General features: G+C 40.9%; 1 protein-coding gene across 38 annotated transcripts in view; it reads right to left on the bottom strand.

Annotated features, from left to right (window-relative positions):
- The window catches only part of LOC135161682 (microtubule-actin cross-linking factor 1), a 140,841-nt gene that overhangs the window by 23,147 nt on the left and 103,151 nt on the right, over window positions 1–14,543 (bottom strand). For 27 of the 38 annotated variants that reach the window (XM_064119472.1, XM_064119470.1, XM_064119474.1 and 24 more), the window contains 2 exons: window positions 10,367–10,482; window positions 512–9,860 (listed from right to left, as the gene is read on the bottom strand). The exons of 4 other annotated variants lie outside the window; for them this stretch is intronic. In XM_064119472.1, coding sequence (XP_063975542.1) covers window positions 512–9,860; window positions 10,367–10,482 — 9,465 coding nt within the window. Of the gene's footprint in view, window positions 1–511; window positions 9,861–10,366; window positions 10,483–12,488; window positions 12,658–14,543 lie in introns of those variants that run through there. 7 more of the 38 variants (XM_064119506.1, XM_064119503.1, XM_064119505.1 and 4 more) reach the window with 2 other exon arrangements.

The raw sequence follows: 14,543 nt of genomic DNA, 5'->3' as shown, positions 1-14,543 counted from the left end.
TATCACATAAAAGATTTACTACTTGAAAATTTAGCTTTTTAATGGAAGATCAGTGAACTCTGAAATTTTATCATTAATTTATCTCTAATGTGAGTTTAATGACTCTGAAAAATTTGACTAAGATTTCAAAGACTTTCGTCATTGAAAATGCAAAATGTCGTAACAGTTATGGTGTGGGGTACAATGGGGTAGAATGGCAAGGTGGCAGATGATGATTCATTTTGATTTGATTTCTGAAAGCCTGGTGGCTGTGATGATCGACTTTCTCATGCCAACGAAAAATCGTAGGTCCATGCAAGGACCATGCCATCAAGCTCATCAATGATGATTGATTTCGTTCTCTCTCAAGTCAGGAATGAGGAAAAACCCTTTTATGTCATTGTATAAGGGTACAAAAAAAAGGGTATAAAATTTTGAAGCAAAAATCATATAAAAATGCAGAAAAAACCGTAACCTGCTTTGACAAGCTATTAGAAAACAATGGTTTTTGGGGATAAAAACGTTGACTTACCCTCGCCTCAGCTGCGAGTATGTAACCCCTTTCCAAGGCTACCACAAAGTCAAGGTCTTTGTCATCAGGATCATTGCGCAATCTTCCAGCAATGGGATCTACATTTTCTTCATTTATGGCTTCAAGTAGGCTCGATATATTTCCATTAACGGGGTCTTTAATCACGGTTGTGGAGGGATCAATTAAGCCTGACTCTAACGCGTCACTCAGTGTCAAGGGTTTACGATCTACTACGGATGTTATCATGAACGGATCATTGAAACAACCGGTTGTGGAATTGTAAAGGCCAAATTGTAGGGTTTCAATAAACGGTATTCCACGTTTTTGGGTTGTCAATAAGCCAGTCTCAACGGCTTTATTCAGGGAATATAATTTTGATGTTTCGGTGTCCAAAACGTTTCCCTTCTCCCCATCCATTATGCCCTTTCTGAATGCCTCGGGTAGTTTAACTAATTTTTTCTTCTGATGGTCTTTTATCAGAGCTGAGTCGGGATCAATTATACCGAGAGTTACTGCCTCCTTCAGAGTCAATTGTTCGTTTGATTTTGGCTCGGTCAATTTTGCTGTCTCGAGAATAAGATATCCTTTCTCCACAGCTATGTCTAGGCTCAATGGCTCAGCCAGATAAACATTAACATCTTCAAAACGAATCAATTGCTGGGGTACTTTTCCAGTTTGGGGTTCAAATGTTCCTCTTTTAGAAGAATCGACAACATCGTCTTTCAACGCTTCGCTCAAGGAGATAAACTTTCCATTCCTTGGATCTTTAACGCATGACTTAGCTGGGTCTAGGAGCTCATACCGCACGGCTTCCTCGATACTACATTCACGGATACCTTTACTACTAACTCCCAATTTCTGAAGCTCGATAGACGTCTTTTGTTCTGTCTGTTGTGTCAACGGTTTATCAATGTTAACTAGTAAACCTCGCTCTAACGCAATGTCAATAGTGTACGAACGTGTGGTTTTACGATCGAGAATACGACCCTTAGGAACATCAACTGTCCCATCACCAATGCCCTCTTGCAGAGATCTAATCTGTCCTGAGGTGGCATCCTTGAGAGCAGTTGTGTCTGGATCTAGAAGACCTGAACCGAAAGCCTGAACCAAATCTTGAAATTCATTAGTCGATGGATCTACAAATTTACCACTGTCTCCATTATACAATCCACACTTCACTGCCTCCTCAATGGACAGTGGCTTTTCCGATGGAACAATGTAGCCTTTGTCTTTAGCCTCTTTCAAATTCATAACCTGATTGAGTTCACGAATACTATATGTCCCTTGGACATCGTCAACAATACCTGCGGCAATTGCCTCGGACAGGGGAATGTATCGACTCGATTGGGGATTCTTAACGATGGAGATGAGAGGATTTATCAATTCTACCTGACATGATTCGGATAATGTGAGTCGTTTGTTACTCGAAGGATGAATGAAGGTGCCAGATGGAGGATCGTACATCTTCATGTGGATTGCATCGTACAAGCTAAAACCTGCGCTTTCTATGTCGATTATCAAACCCAGTTGAAGAGCTAACGAAAGAGGAATTGGATAATGGGCACCTGGTTCTTTGAACATCCCAGAACGTCTGTCTACCATGCCCGCCCTGCAAGACTCTGCAAGGGACAGAAGAGATTCTCCCCGTTTGTCCCAGTAGCACACTAACTTGGGATTGATGATACCCATTCTCATAGCCTCGTGCAGAGTAATCGCTCGACCATTGCCGGGATCAATTATCTTACCGGTTTTGTCAACATACAAACCTTGATGAATGGCTCGCTGGACCGATATTGGTGCTTTGTTATCGACAATTAGGCCAAGTTCATAAGCCTCTATCAAAGATACCTGGAGGTTGTTCCTTGTGACGTCTTTGACTCGTCCAGAAGTGCCGTCAATCAGTCCTGTTTTTATCGCATCAGGAAGACTCATTTTCTGAGTTATTCCCACATTACTATCCCTGACAAATACTGAACCAGCATCAATCACGTTTCGGTCAATGGCCTGGGCTATTGTTAAATAAGCCCCAGTCTTTGGATCCAAAAATAAGTTGGTTTTCACATCGAGAATACTCTTGAGAATAGCTTCACTGAAACTCATTGGTCTGCGAGCTTCAACGAGAACTCCACGTTCGAATGCCTCCTGGAAGTCTAAAGGCTTTCCTTCTTCGGTTGTTATTGTTCCGGTCTTTGGATCAATTATATTGGCCTCAATGGCTTTGCTGAATGTAATTATATCACCATTAGGATCTTTAACGATGGCTGATGTTGGGTCAATGACTCCCTCTTTGATAGCACGATCGGTTGGGAGTTTTTCCTTAGTATCGAAACTAGTGAATTGTCCCGTCTTTGGATCGTAGAATCCCTTGAATATCGCTTCAGGCAATGAAATTTTGCGTTTCGCTGGAACTATCAAACCACGATCAACAGCATCAATCAGTGACAGGGCTGTACCCGTCAATGGATCCAAGGCAGTGCCTGATTTAGGATCTATCAAGCCGAGTTTGATGGCATCATTCAGAGAAATAACATCCCCCGTTTTCGGATCTTTGACAGAAGGACTGTCATGACTGATGAGGCCCTTTGCCATCGCCTTTTCCAACGTTAAGTTCTCACCTTCGATGGTGAACATTCCACTGGTTGGAGAATATACTTGATGGGCTAGAGCTTCTTGAAGAGTCCATGGCTTTATTGTGCTGAGGATGTAACCCTTTTCGAACGCTTGATCAAGAGTCATAGGTTGAGGGTAGACCAATATTCCTTTCTCCAGATCCAAAAGCCCTGATTTTTCCGCCTCTTGGAGAGTCACGACTGCATCTTGCCTTTCATCTTTTACAGCTATCATTCGACCATCAACGAAACCAGTTGATAATGCTTCGTTTACAGTTACCTCATCTCCAGTCATGGGGTTCAGGATGAGGCCAGATTTTGGAGAATAATATTCTTGGACCACAACATCAATTAGTGAAGGCACAAACGGCGTTGTAATTATTAGTTTTTTGTTAAGAGCGACGTCCAGAGGAAGTGACTCGCCAGCCTTAGTATCACGTAGTCTTCCAGTCTTTGGATTTATAAGTTTCACTGATATTGCATCGTCTAAAGACAGCAATGAACCCGCTTTGGTGTCTTGGCACTCGGTTATAAAGGCGTCGATTATTCCTCTTCGAACTCCTTCCTCGATATCTATCGATTGTTTCGTCATTGGATCCTCAATCAGGCCCGATTCAGGTTCGTAGAGGCCTTTGTTAATTACGGCTTCGAGGGAAATAGGCTTTCTCAGAGCGGATACAATGAGACCCTTTGAAAATCCTACTTTTAGGTCGATCTCGGTTCTAGTTTCGATGTTGATAATCACTCCACGAGTTAGATCGACGATACCCGAATCAACTGCTTCAGCCAACGGTATTATCTCATCATTCGCTGGATTCCGGATACTGATGGAGTCTGCATCTATCAGACCACCTTCGACTGCATCAACCAGTGACAATGGTTCACCAGTACGCGGATCCTGCAAGGTACCATTTGTAGAATCACATATCCCTGAGTCTATCGCTTCTTGAAGCGTCAGGGATAGAGTTTCGTCCTCATTTATAGGATTACGTTGGAAAATAATGCCCTGTTTAGTGGCTTCCAAGAAGGGAATCTTCTTACCAGTCTTTGGATCGACCATATTGCCGAGATTTCTGTCGACTAGTGGACGATTGACAGCTTCACGAAGAGACACATACGAATCGGTTTTACTCGATAGATCCTTCACATAAACGTGGTCTGGATCGAAGATTTCCAGGCCAAGTACAAATTCTTGAAAACTAATTGGGTATCCGGTATATGGATTTAAGAATTTCTCCGTTTCTAAGTCGTAAACACCTTGATCAGCAAGATACTCTGGAGTTAAATATCGGGTGATTTCGACCTTGAATCTTGGTCTTTCTTCGAGAAGAGAAATAGTTGTGGGATTGATGACAATTACTTGCTCACTTAAACGGACCTCTCGTCGTTCCAGAGCTTCATGAACAGTCATTGGAGATTCTCTCTGCTCCACGATCATCCTGCAGTTCGCAGGTTGAATAAGATTTTTATTGATAGCCTCTTCCAATGTTGTTTGAATTGGCTCCCATTCTTTTTTCCCGATTTGTTCAGTTTGAATGAATTTCTCACTGATAAACTTTGAGTCATCTGTCACTGGTGATTTTTCAACGACTTGTTGCTTATGAATGGGGCTTGCTTCTTGAACGGGTGACATTGTTGGTCGTCTGTCACTTGTTTTTCTGCTCTTGATAGCGTCAACGACAACCTTCCCGGCGATAACTGGAGCAGCAACAACAGCTAGAAGGCCCAATTTCGCCGCCTCCGCAACGGAAATTGAACTTCCCTTGGGATCTTTCACTTTTCCAGTTCTCGCATCGAGAATTCCTCGCTCAATCGCCTGCTTCGTCGTCACTGGAGCCCCTGACTTAACATCGTAGACAACAGAATCCGGTTCAATTAGACCTACATCGATAGCTTCGGTCAGATTATAGGAGTTATTGGTGATCGGGTCAATAAACTTTTCAGTCTTCTCATCGTAAAGTTGATCGACAGCTTCAAGCACAGTAAGGTTACTTGTGCTTTTCTTCGGAGAATCAGTCACTGAATTTTGGGACGTATCAAGGAATCCATCTTCGATAGCTTTCGCAATGGGAATGACATCATCTGTTCCTGGAATTCTAAATGTTCCAGCATTCATGTCAACCAGACTTTTCTCGACTGCATCACTGAATGCCATCTTGATATCTCCGGTGGTGAATTCTTCTCGAGTCTCAAATTCATCTTTGACAATTCCTTGTCTTTTAGCCTCCTCCATAGGGATAATGTCCCCAGTTGTTGTGTTCTGAATTTCGTTGGCATTTACGAGAGTATAACCAGACTGCATCTGGATAGTTGTTGTAGAAATGGTGTGATACGAAGTGATAGTTTCCGTGATGGATGTCATTACTTCACCATCAGGTTTTGCTTTGACAATCAGAACTCCAGATTCAAGGGCTTCAGATACAGGTATCTTTTCCCCAGTTTTGGGATGCATAAAAACACCCTTATCATCATCTATGAGACCAGCCTCGGCGGCTTTTGTTACTTCTATACAATCAGGTGCAGTTGGATGTGGAACGGACATGATAAGACCCTTTTCAATGGCTTCATCTAGAGGCACTTGATCACCAGTTATCGGATGAGTTACTTCCTTCTTCGACGAATCCACTAGACCACGTTTTAAGGCAACTGGGAATGTCATTCCAACAGGTGGTAATGACACAGAACTGGTTGATTCAGTTGTCTCGAATCTATTTTGCTCGACCGCCTCAACAAGATTGACATCGCCATCTTCGGTTTGAATGAGGGATTTATCCGCATCAATGATGTCTTTTGCAATGGCTGATTCAATCGATATATGACTACCATCATGATGAATCAATTCGGATTGAGGATCGACAATTTGACAGACGATGGCTTCGTTCAGAGAAAGATGCTGGCCAGTCTCTGGATGAATCACTGTACCTTCGTGAGGATCTAGAAGACCCTGGTTATACAACCCGGGAACTGACAAGCTCTTGGCTAAAGGCACTAGGACATTACCGCTGTCTGGATCCAAAACTCCACGATCCAGAGCCTCTTTGATAGTTAAGACATCGCCTCTCTGCGGATCTATAATTTTCCCACTGTTTGGATCGATTCGATTATTCTCGATAGACTCAATCACAGATTCACCGCCAGCTTCTTCAATTATTGGCTCCAATATGTGAAGAGTTTCTCTGTCAATTAACCCAGTTCTCAGAGCCTCCTTAGGGTTAACAATTCGCTTCCCCATTTTTTTAAGTATAATAGATGTTGTCTCTCTTTCAGGACTTTGGGAAATTATTTGGGTTTTTCCAATCATCACCATGCACTTTGGTTCAGTGGTCAGTTTGCTTTGTGACGTTTCAGGTAAATTTGGTCCTAGGTCCTCAATCTCCTCGAATGAACTGCTTGAGTCTCCAGCCATTTTCACAAAAGCTATTGGTTCCATCTTTGTAACCATCTTGCTGGTCTGATCCGGCATTATGGGCTCTTTTTCAAGAGCTTCCTTTGCAGGCAGCTCCTTCCTATTTGCTGGATCTTTGACATCAGTTGTAAAGACCTCTGAATGACTTATGACTTGATCAGGCGTTACCAGGCCGCGTTCAATTGCGACTTCCCTGGGGATATTCTCACCAGTCTTCGGATCCTTGATCATAGCTTTCTTCACAGCTTCCACAGCTGCTGCAGCAGCCACTAGCGGTGTGCCTACAACTGCTATCAAACCGAATTTAGCCGCGTCTGCTAACGAAATTTTCCGACCTGTGTTATCGACATAAGTGCCCGTCCGAGAATCAACGATTTCCTTATCAACCGCATCATCGAGACTGATTTCCTTACCTGTTTGAGGATCTCTAACAACTACTGCGTCAGATTCTAAGGCACCTTCGTTAACAGCTGTTAAAATATTAGCAGATTTTCCAGTTTCAGTGAAAATGACCAGAGCTGTTTCAGGATCATAAATGACACCCTGAGTAACCTGAATTGGATCAGACGTGAATTTTCCTTCAGGTGTTAATTCTACACCACTAACTTCAACTCTATCTGGCTTTCCTGTTTCTTTCGTAATTTGAATGAGTCGAGAATTGTTCACATCAACATCTGTCGTCTTATTGTCCATAATCACTAAACCTTTGCTGATGGCTTCTTTCATAGAAATTTTATGAGGATGGGTATAATGTCCAGTTGAATCTAGAATATTCTTCTCTAAACTTCTAAGCAACGAAATCTTCCTACCATTATTTGGATCTATAACGACTGCCGAATCCGGATTAATGATTTCGAGTTTAACGCATTCTTCAAATGAAACAAGTCTATCTGTACCAGGAATGATAAAGAGTCCTGTGATAGGATCGAATAATCTCTGACTAATAGCATCGACAAGCATCCATCCTTCAGACGGTAGCTCAAAAACTTTCTTCTCCATTGAACTAGATTCTTTCTCAATGAATGTTTCAACTTCTCTGATAATACTTGTAGTTTTTCGTACCTCGGAATAATTTTTACTATCTAAAGGCCCTACATTCTCCTCACCATTGTCTGGAGTAACTACGACAGTAGTAATATGTTTGACAGGTGAGGGACTTCTAGATCGTAAATTAGTTGGAGATTCATTGGAAGACATTTTCGAAGGTTCAGGGGAAGAGACTGAAACAGTGGTTATGCTAACCTGGCTTGGTGGCTCCACATAATCATGACTAATAATAGTAGTTGTGGTTCCAATTGCCCTAGGTGGTGAGGCAGGCCGCTGGATTGGCTTATCGCCAATTCTGGTGTACAATGTGCTCTCAAAGGTCATTTGTTTCGAAGGCGAATCCTTAGTTTTTTTGGGGGAGGACCTCTCGACCTGTCTGACATCGGGAGCACTCAACAAACGCTCATCAATAGCTTTCTGCACTTCCATTTGCCTACCACTATCTGGATCGGTGAACTCACCAGTTCTTTCATCAATTAATCCCCTGTCTACAGCCTCTTTGTATGAAATTTTGTAATCTCTCATTACTGATTCGCCAGTCTCCGTCACAGTCACGTATTTACTTATTGCCTTCCTAACAGTCTGAGTCGTAACCGTAATATTCAAAACACTAGCGAGAAGAGCAGCACCATCAGGTGTTATCAACCCCCGTCGTATTGATTCCTCCAAAGCCACCAGCTTTCCCGTTCTTGGATCCAACAACTGTCCTGATTTAGGATCCAATAAATTCAACAATACCGCTTCAAGGACACTAACTTCTCGACCATTTTCCGTAACCCCTATTCCTCTATTCAACATCTCCATGACTTCTGGACGCGCGAGACCTAATTCTTTAGCGTCACCAAAAGACACTGTCCTCCCTGTGCCTAAATCCACCACAAATGAACCCCCCGATTTCGGACTAATCAGACCCTTAAGCAAAGCTATATTAAGACTGATAAACTCACCGGAAACGGGATCTTTGAATCCATCGATATCGAATATTGATTTTTGTGCTACTGACGTTATCAGTCCTCTTTCAACGGCTTCAGGAATCGAGAGTTCCTCGCTAGTTTCCAAATTTTTGTATCGACTATTTGTAGTGATAATACCACTCGCTAATGCATCAGATAGTGTCAGTAACTCACCAGCTGTTGTATCAAAAATCGATTTAACAGTATCAAAATCAAGGACTCCAGCTGTAACAGCTTCCAGAATACCCAGCTTAGACTTATGCGTAGGACTTGAAATTTTTCCTTTATCATCGATAATTTCTAAATCACAACAATCTTTGAGCGTCATTGGTTTAACGATAAGTTGCCGTCTTCTAGCCTCTTTGAATGACAGTTTCTCCATTGTTATTCCATGAACATATCTTCCACTCTTCGGATTAATAATTCCTAGACTGATAGCACCATCAATAGTAATTTTAACGTCATTCTTAGCATCAACAACTTCTCTAACATCAGGATCAATGACACCTCTCTGAATGGCTTCATCAAGCAAGTAAGTCTCGAAAGTGTTTCTATCAATAATCTGACCGTTACGTTCATCGACTAATCCCTGGGCAATGGCATCAGAAAGTGCAAGGGCACCACGTTTTATCTTAACAGTTGTATTTAGTCTCACGAGATATCCACAATTGTAAGCCTCCTCAATAGTCATTTTCTCCCCTTTCTCATTAACAAATAGTCCCGTCTCTGCATCAAGTAATCCCTGTTTCATCGCATCTGCAACGCTAACACCAGTTGAAACACAAGTTACCTTGACTCTATCATCACCACGTTCAGCATCAAATAATTCCCGTTGAATAGCTGCTAACAGTGATAATCTTCGGCCATTCTCGATGACACCGCATGGTCCTAACAAGCGATGAGCAAGATCAACATCAATGAGATTTAATCGCGCAGCCTCCTCGATCGAGACACTTGTTTTTCCATCGACAGACGTAGCTATTCGACCGTTCCTAACGTCAAGTATCCTAAGACTTATCGCTTCACCAACGGTAAGTACCTCACCCGTAACAGGATGAACGATACCCCTATCCTCTATTATGTTGTCTGTATCGCTAGTGTGCTCCGATCTGTTAATTCGCTTCAGACTTCTTATCTCTCTAAACTGCATACTGCTATTTTTCTCGATGTGACAACCATCGCTCTCTGATTGTACCGGACCGTCACCATTCGCGGTAAGATGACCACTGTGGTTTGTACCATAGGGTCTCTTGAGGGGGGACGATTCCCTCGAGGACGCACGCTGTATCTCACTTGAAATCGTCTCCGATGTCTCATGACGTTCGGTTGAGTACCTGAATCAATTTTAACGATTTTCTGTACTCCGACACATCTACGGGAACTAAACAGCTATTGTACATACTTCTAGGGGTATTTCACCTGAGTGGAAGCTCAAATCAGGGTTCAATAAGAGACTGTTCGATCAAACGGATTTTTATCAGTTTTGGATGCGAATGTAGAGAAACAAAAATTCTCATTTTCAAGGAAATGTCACTCATTTTCTGGGATTCATTTCTAATATTGAGAAAAAACTGGAAAACTAAAAACCAGTGACATGTTCCTGGAAGCGAAAAAAAATTAATTCAACCCTTGTATTATCTCTGCCTAATCATAATCCTAAACTGATCATAGAGTCGGATCTGAATCCATCCAGATGCTCGGTTGCGAATCTTATTAAATCCTGATCCGAAAGTCTAATCTAATTGGAAGTTAGACCCAGGTTAATTGGAGAGAATTTTCACTAGTGAAATAATTCTACAATTTTTTTTACTCCCTCATCAGGCGGAATGCGATTACTTACTGCGATTGGGTGTAGTGGGTGGTGGTTGAGGTGTAGCGTTCCTCGTTGGTTGTGCTTTCGTAGATGCTAAACTCGGTACGAAATGTACGTAGTGGTCGTTGCTCTTGTAGAGCGCGCTGAAACAGCAACGACAGGAGATACGTTACTGTTAACATACTTTTATCCTTTTTATATTCTCAGAGACACATCGCGAACCCTAGTCGAGCTCTTGTCATAATAAATTTGATTTAATCACGATTATCTGGTCTATTTAATGACGATTGAGACTCGTCAAAGAACATTGCTACGATCACTGCTGTCGTATTGACACTTGGAATTTATTGAATCGGATGGAATATCACGGTTGAATCACTATTGGAATCCTTATCAAAATGGAGGAATTGAAAAAAATGTGGAAGCACATAATTGGCACGTGAATTTTAAACCTTGAACTGCAAACACTTGGGTAAACTGTACTGTCATATCACGAAAGACTACATTACAATGAAAAATGTAGTGAACGCTACAGGTAGCAACGAGACAGTCATCCAACTACCGTCATAGTAAGTGCTTACGACGACAAAATACGACTATAACGACCCGACGATATGCCAACTTCACAATAAAATACGATACACTGTCGGAAGAAGTGGGTAGTGAACTGCCACGGAGGAATTGCCCAGATTTTTGACGGATGAAAAGTTGGTCGGTGATGCATGACCCAACGGAAGGCGGATTTTGTTAACGGTCCGACGCGTGCAGTCGTGAGACTGGGAACTTCCTGACGATGCGATTCATTACAAAGAGACTAATAGAATAAAAATGTGTCTATAAATAATTTGTTTTTGGTGTGGGAGAGGTGAGGGACACGGTAACGGGGGAGTTGCACTTTTCAAGGAGTCGAAGGCGATTCATATATTTAGAGCATGTCCGATCGTTGTCGAATTCGGATCTTGCAGTGATCGTTAGAATCTGGAATTGTGACTATTGGAATTTATTCAGATTTTAGAGAATTTATCTCGAAGGTTTTTTTCCTTTCGTTCGCGAGTGGTCGGTGTATTTCGACAGATTCTGCATCGAAAGTTCTCAAAAGGTGAACTCGACTTCGTGTTTATTTGGACTTGGAAAAAATTCTGATGTTGTAATATGCGTTAAGGAAATTTATTTCATTCATGGTCATATCCTCGGAATATTCATATCGTCAACCTTGACATAAAACTCCTGTAACGAAGTGCACATCATTTATGACTAAATAGTTGATATGAGATTCTCGGGTGATTTCATTTTTTTGGCTTGAAATGACCGGTGACATCACTCTTTGCAACCTCCACCGCACCGTGAACTTGACTAGAAATGACTTACGTAATTGCCATTTGGATGGCCGACAGGTGTTGCGAAAATCGTGTGAATACTATTTAAATATCTCGTTTACCTACTCTACGAAAATAATCATTATATCGGTTCTCGAATATTAATTTTGAGATGATTAACTCTTTCTGAGTTCACGGGTAAATCGGTTTATGACATTCAAGTTATTAATGCCATTAGTTAAAACACAGATCATTTCTAATAGCAGTTGAAACTCATTTGCAGGGGAATTCGATTCGCGATAAAGCATGTACTTCAATGAATCATCTCGGCTATTTTCAGAATTCCCATATCGCTGTTTTTTTTATAAATAATGTACCCGGGTTAAGAGCCGCTATACTGTTAACCGCGGTGGCTGTCAGTCCACACGTGTTTTCACTCAGATTAAATGGATTCACTCCAGATTAAAAATTTTTACGGACATTTCTAAGCTGATTCCTTAGAAATTTTTATCAAAAACTGACTGGGCTGGTAAGATTCCAAGGAATTTTATAATTAAAACCTCCTAGTTCCATTAGAAAAAATGAAAGTAAATATCATTAAAAATCTTGAATTTCAATTTTTAATAGCAATTTAACTGAACACTCCCTTCTCTTCGAAAGTAATTAAAAAAACAAATAAACCAGGACAAAAATCCCACAATCAAATTCCTTCTCTTCATTATCGACTAATAATCCCGATAAGTGTCTTATCAAAACCGATAACAATGAAAATACATCAACAATATCCATAAAAATAAAAAAAAACTCATCCAAAAACTGTGACGAAGCGTTACCTTTCTCACCACTCTTCTCTGCGGCAACATAATGCTTTAAAAAATTTAATCTGATGGCAAAATTGAAGACAATACACTATACAATCCACGAAAAATTCACCGTATGGCACTAAGCCACGATAAATAGTACGAATAGGTATCAATAAAAGGCACTCTCAGTCGCCACGTCGACGTAGACACTGTGAAAATCGATTTTCCCTGGTTCCATTGAAACATCGCAAATACGGTACACCTCGATAATCCATAATTCCACAATCACAAGAGAATGAAAAAATTATGTTCAATAATATGGGATAATCGAAAAGCCTGAAACATGTGATTTGAGGAAACGCCTTTGACGTAATGGAACCAACGATGTTAGCACTACGACGTCGCACGGGAGACTGAAGTGGCCCGACAACGATCGCAATGCTAGACTATTCACAGACTTCGTTTTTTTAATTATTTTTTTCAACGAACGAAAAACAAGAGGGATTTCCTCGGTTTCATCAATGAAACCTAGTTTTGGGAGTTCACTACAAATGCCAGTGTCGCATTTCACTTAACCTTGAAGAAACTTACAACATTTTTAAATTATGATTTTACAAATTCTGAATCTCTAATTTGATTAGAGATTCTGGGATAATTTTGGTGTATAGGAAGCGGCGAGATCTAAAGTAGAAATATTTTGAACGTTTGTGAATAAATAGCCGAGACTTTTTTATGCGCAGAGGACATCGATAACATTGGAGAGAAGTATGTCGGTAAATTATGAACGTAACTAATTGAGCTGATTGGAATTACTATTTCTCAGCAGCTGGTAGATTCAAGGGGCATATTGAATATTTATCGAAACCCGATTGCATGAATAATTGAGCATTACGATACCAAACATCTTTGTCATTTATTTTTAAATTTCATAATTATGTTCCCTTCATCGAATTAACTACCACTCCTCTGAAAATCGGAATTTATATCTTCGCCAACAGTGTAGATCAATCAAACTCTGTTTTTATTCGCAATCGTGATTACTCGACTCTTACATCAGGTAAATATGGATAAAGCCCACTCTGAGAAAGACACTTATGGAAGGAGATAAAAAAACCTATTGAAGAGAAAAAAAAATAGCAAGGACACCTGCCCACGCACGTTCAACAGCCGCCGCGCCAGTTAGCAGTCCCTACTCTACCACAATTATTGATCCTGCGAGAATGCCCGGTGGATAAAATGAAAAAATAATCAATTGTATGGAGCTTAATACCCCGATTAAGATCCATACAATTTACCGGCATAATTAACCCTTATCAATCTCGCCGATGCATGATTATTTTCTCAGTGATATACATGTTATTAGCGTCGCGGTAATGGTAAAACGATAGGTCTTAAATGCATGTGAAATGCAAAACCGCTGCATTAATCCTTCAATGATTTATAATGACACGGTTTTATCGTTCGGTTAGCGAGTCTTTAAGAAGTATCAAAGACACATAAGATCAACTGGAATGCGTGGTGGTGGCTGAATTAAATGGCGTCACTCGCCAATTAGAAATTTCAGTGATGTCATGTGGCAGTTTTATTGCAACTGCACGTGGCATTGAGCATATGAATTTTTTTCCCCTCCTAATTTATTTTGGTTTCAAGTTCAATGCGTAACTATTCGTTATACATGAGGAGTGCGAAAGTAAATTAATTTTTCGTCGCAGACTAAACCGGTTCTCAAGGAGTGTGTAAACACTCACTATGTTGTTTCTGTCGTGTGCAAATTTACAGATAATTTGAATGGTGCTACAGAAGTTACGAGCGGTAAAGGTTACAGTTGAAAAGATCCTTTGAAATGTAACTATTGAGGATTTTGCTACTACGTACATCGGGAAAATGTGCAATTGCGTGATTTGTACAACTTTTTGGTGAATGATCGTTATCGAGAGCTTTTAGTACTGCAGTTTACCCAATTTTACTAGGTAGTTTAGATTGTAGGGGGAGGAACGCTTATAAGGGTTGTTTAAGCTATTTGTGTACGGTATTTACAACGATTTTTTTTTGCGGTGTTCGTATCGGAGTTGGTCGGTAATTATC

Source organism: Diachasmimorpha longicaudata, chromosome 4 (genome assembly GCF_034640455.1).
Source record: "Diachasmimorpha longicaudata isolate KC_UGA_2023 chromosome 4, iyDiaLong2, whole genome shotgun sequence".
NCBI classification, from domain to species: Eukaryota; Metazoa; Arthropoda; class Insecta; order Hymenoptera; family Braconidae; genus Diachasmimorpha; species Diachasmimorpha longicaudata.
This window is presented reverse-complemented; position numbering and strand designations above follow the sequence as displayed.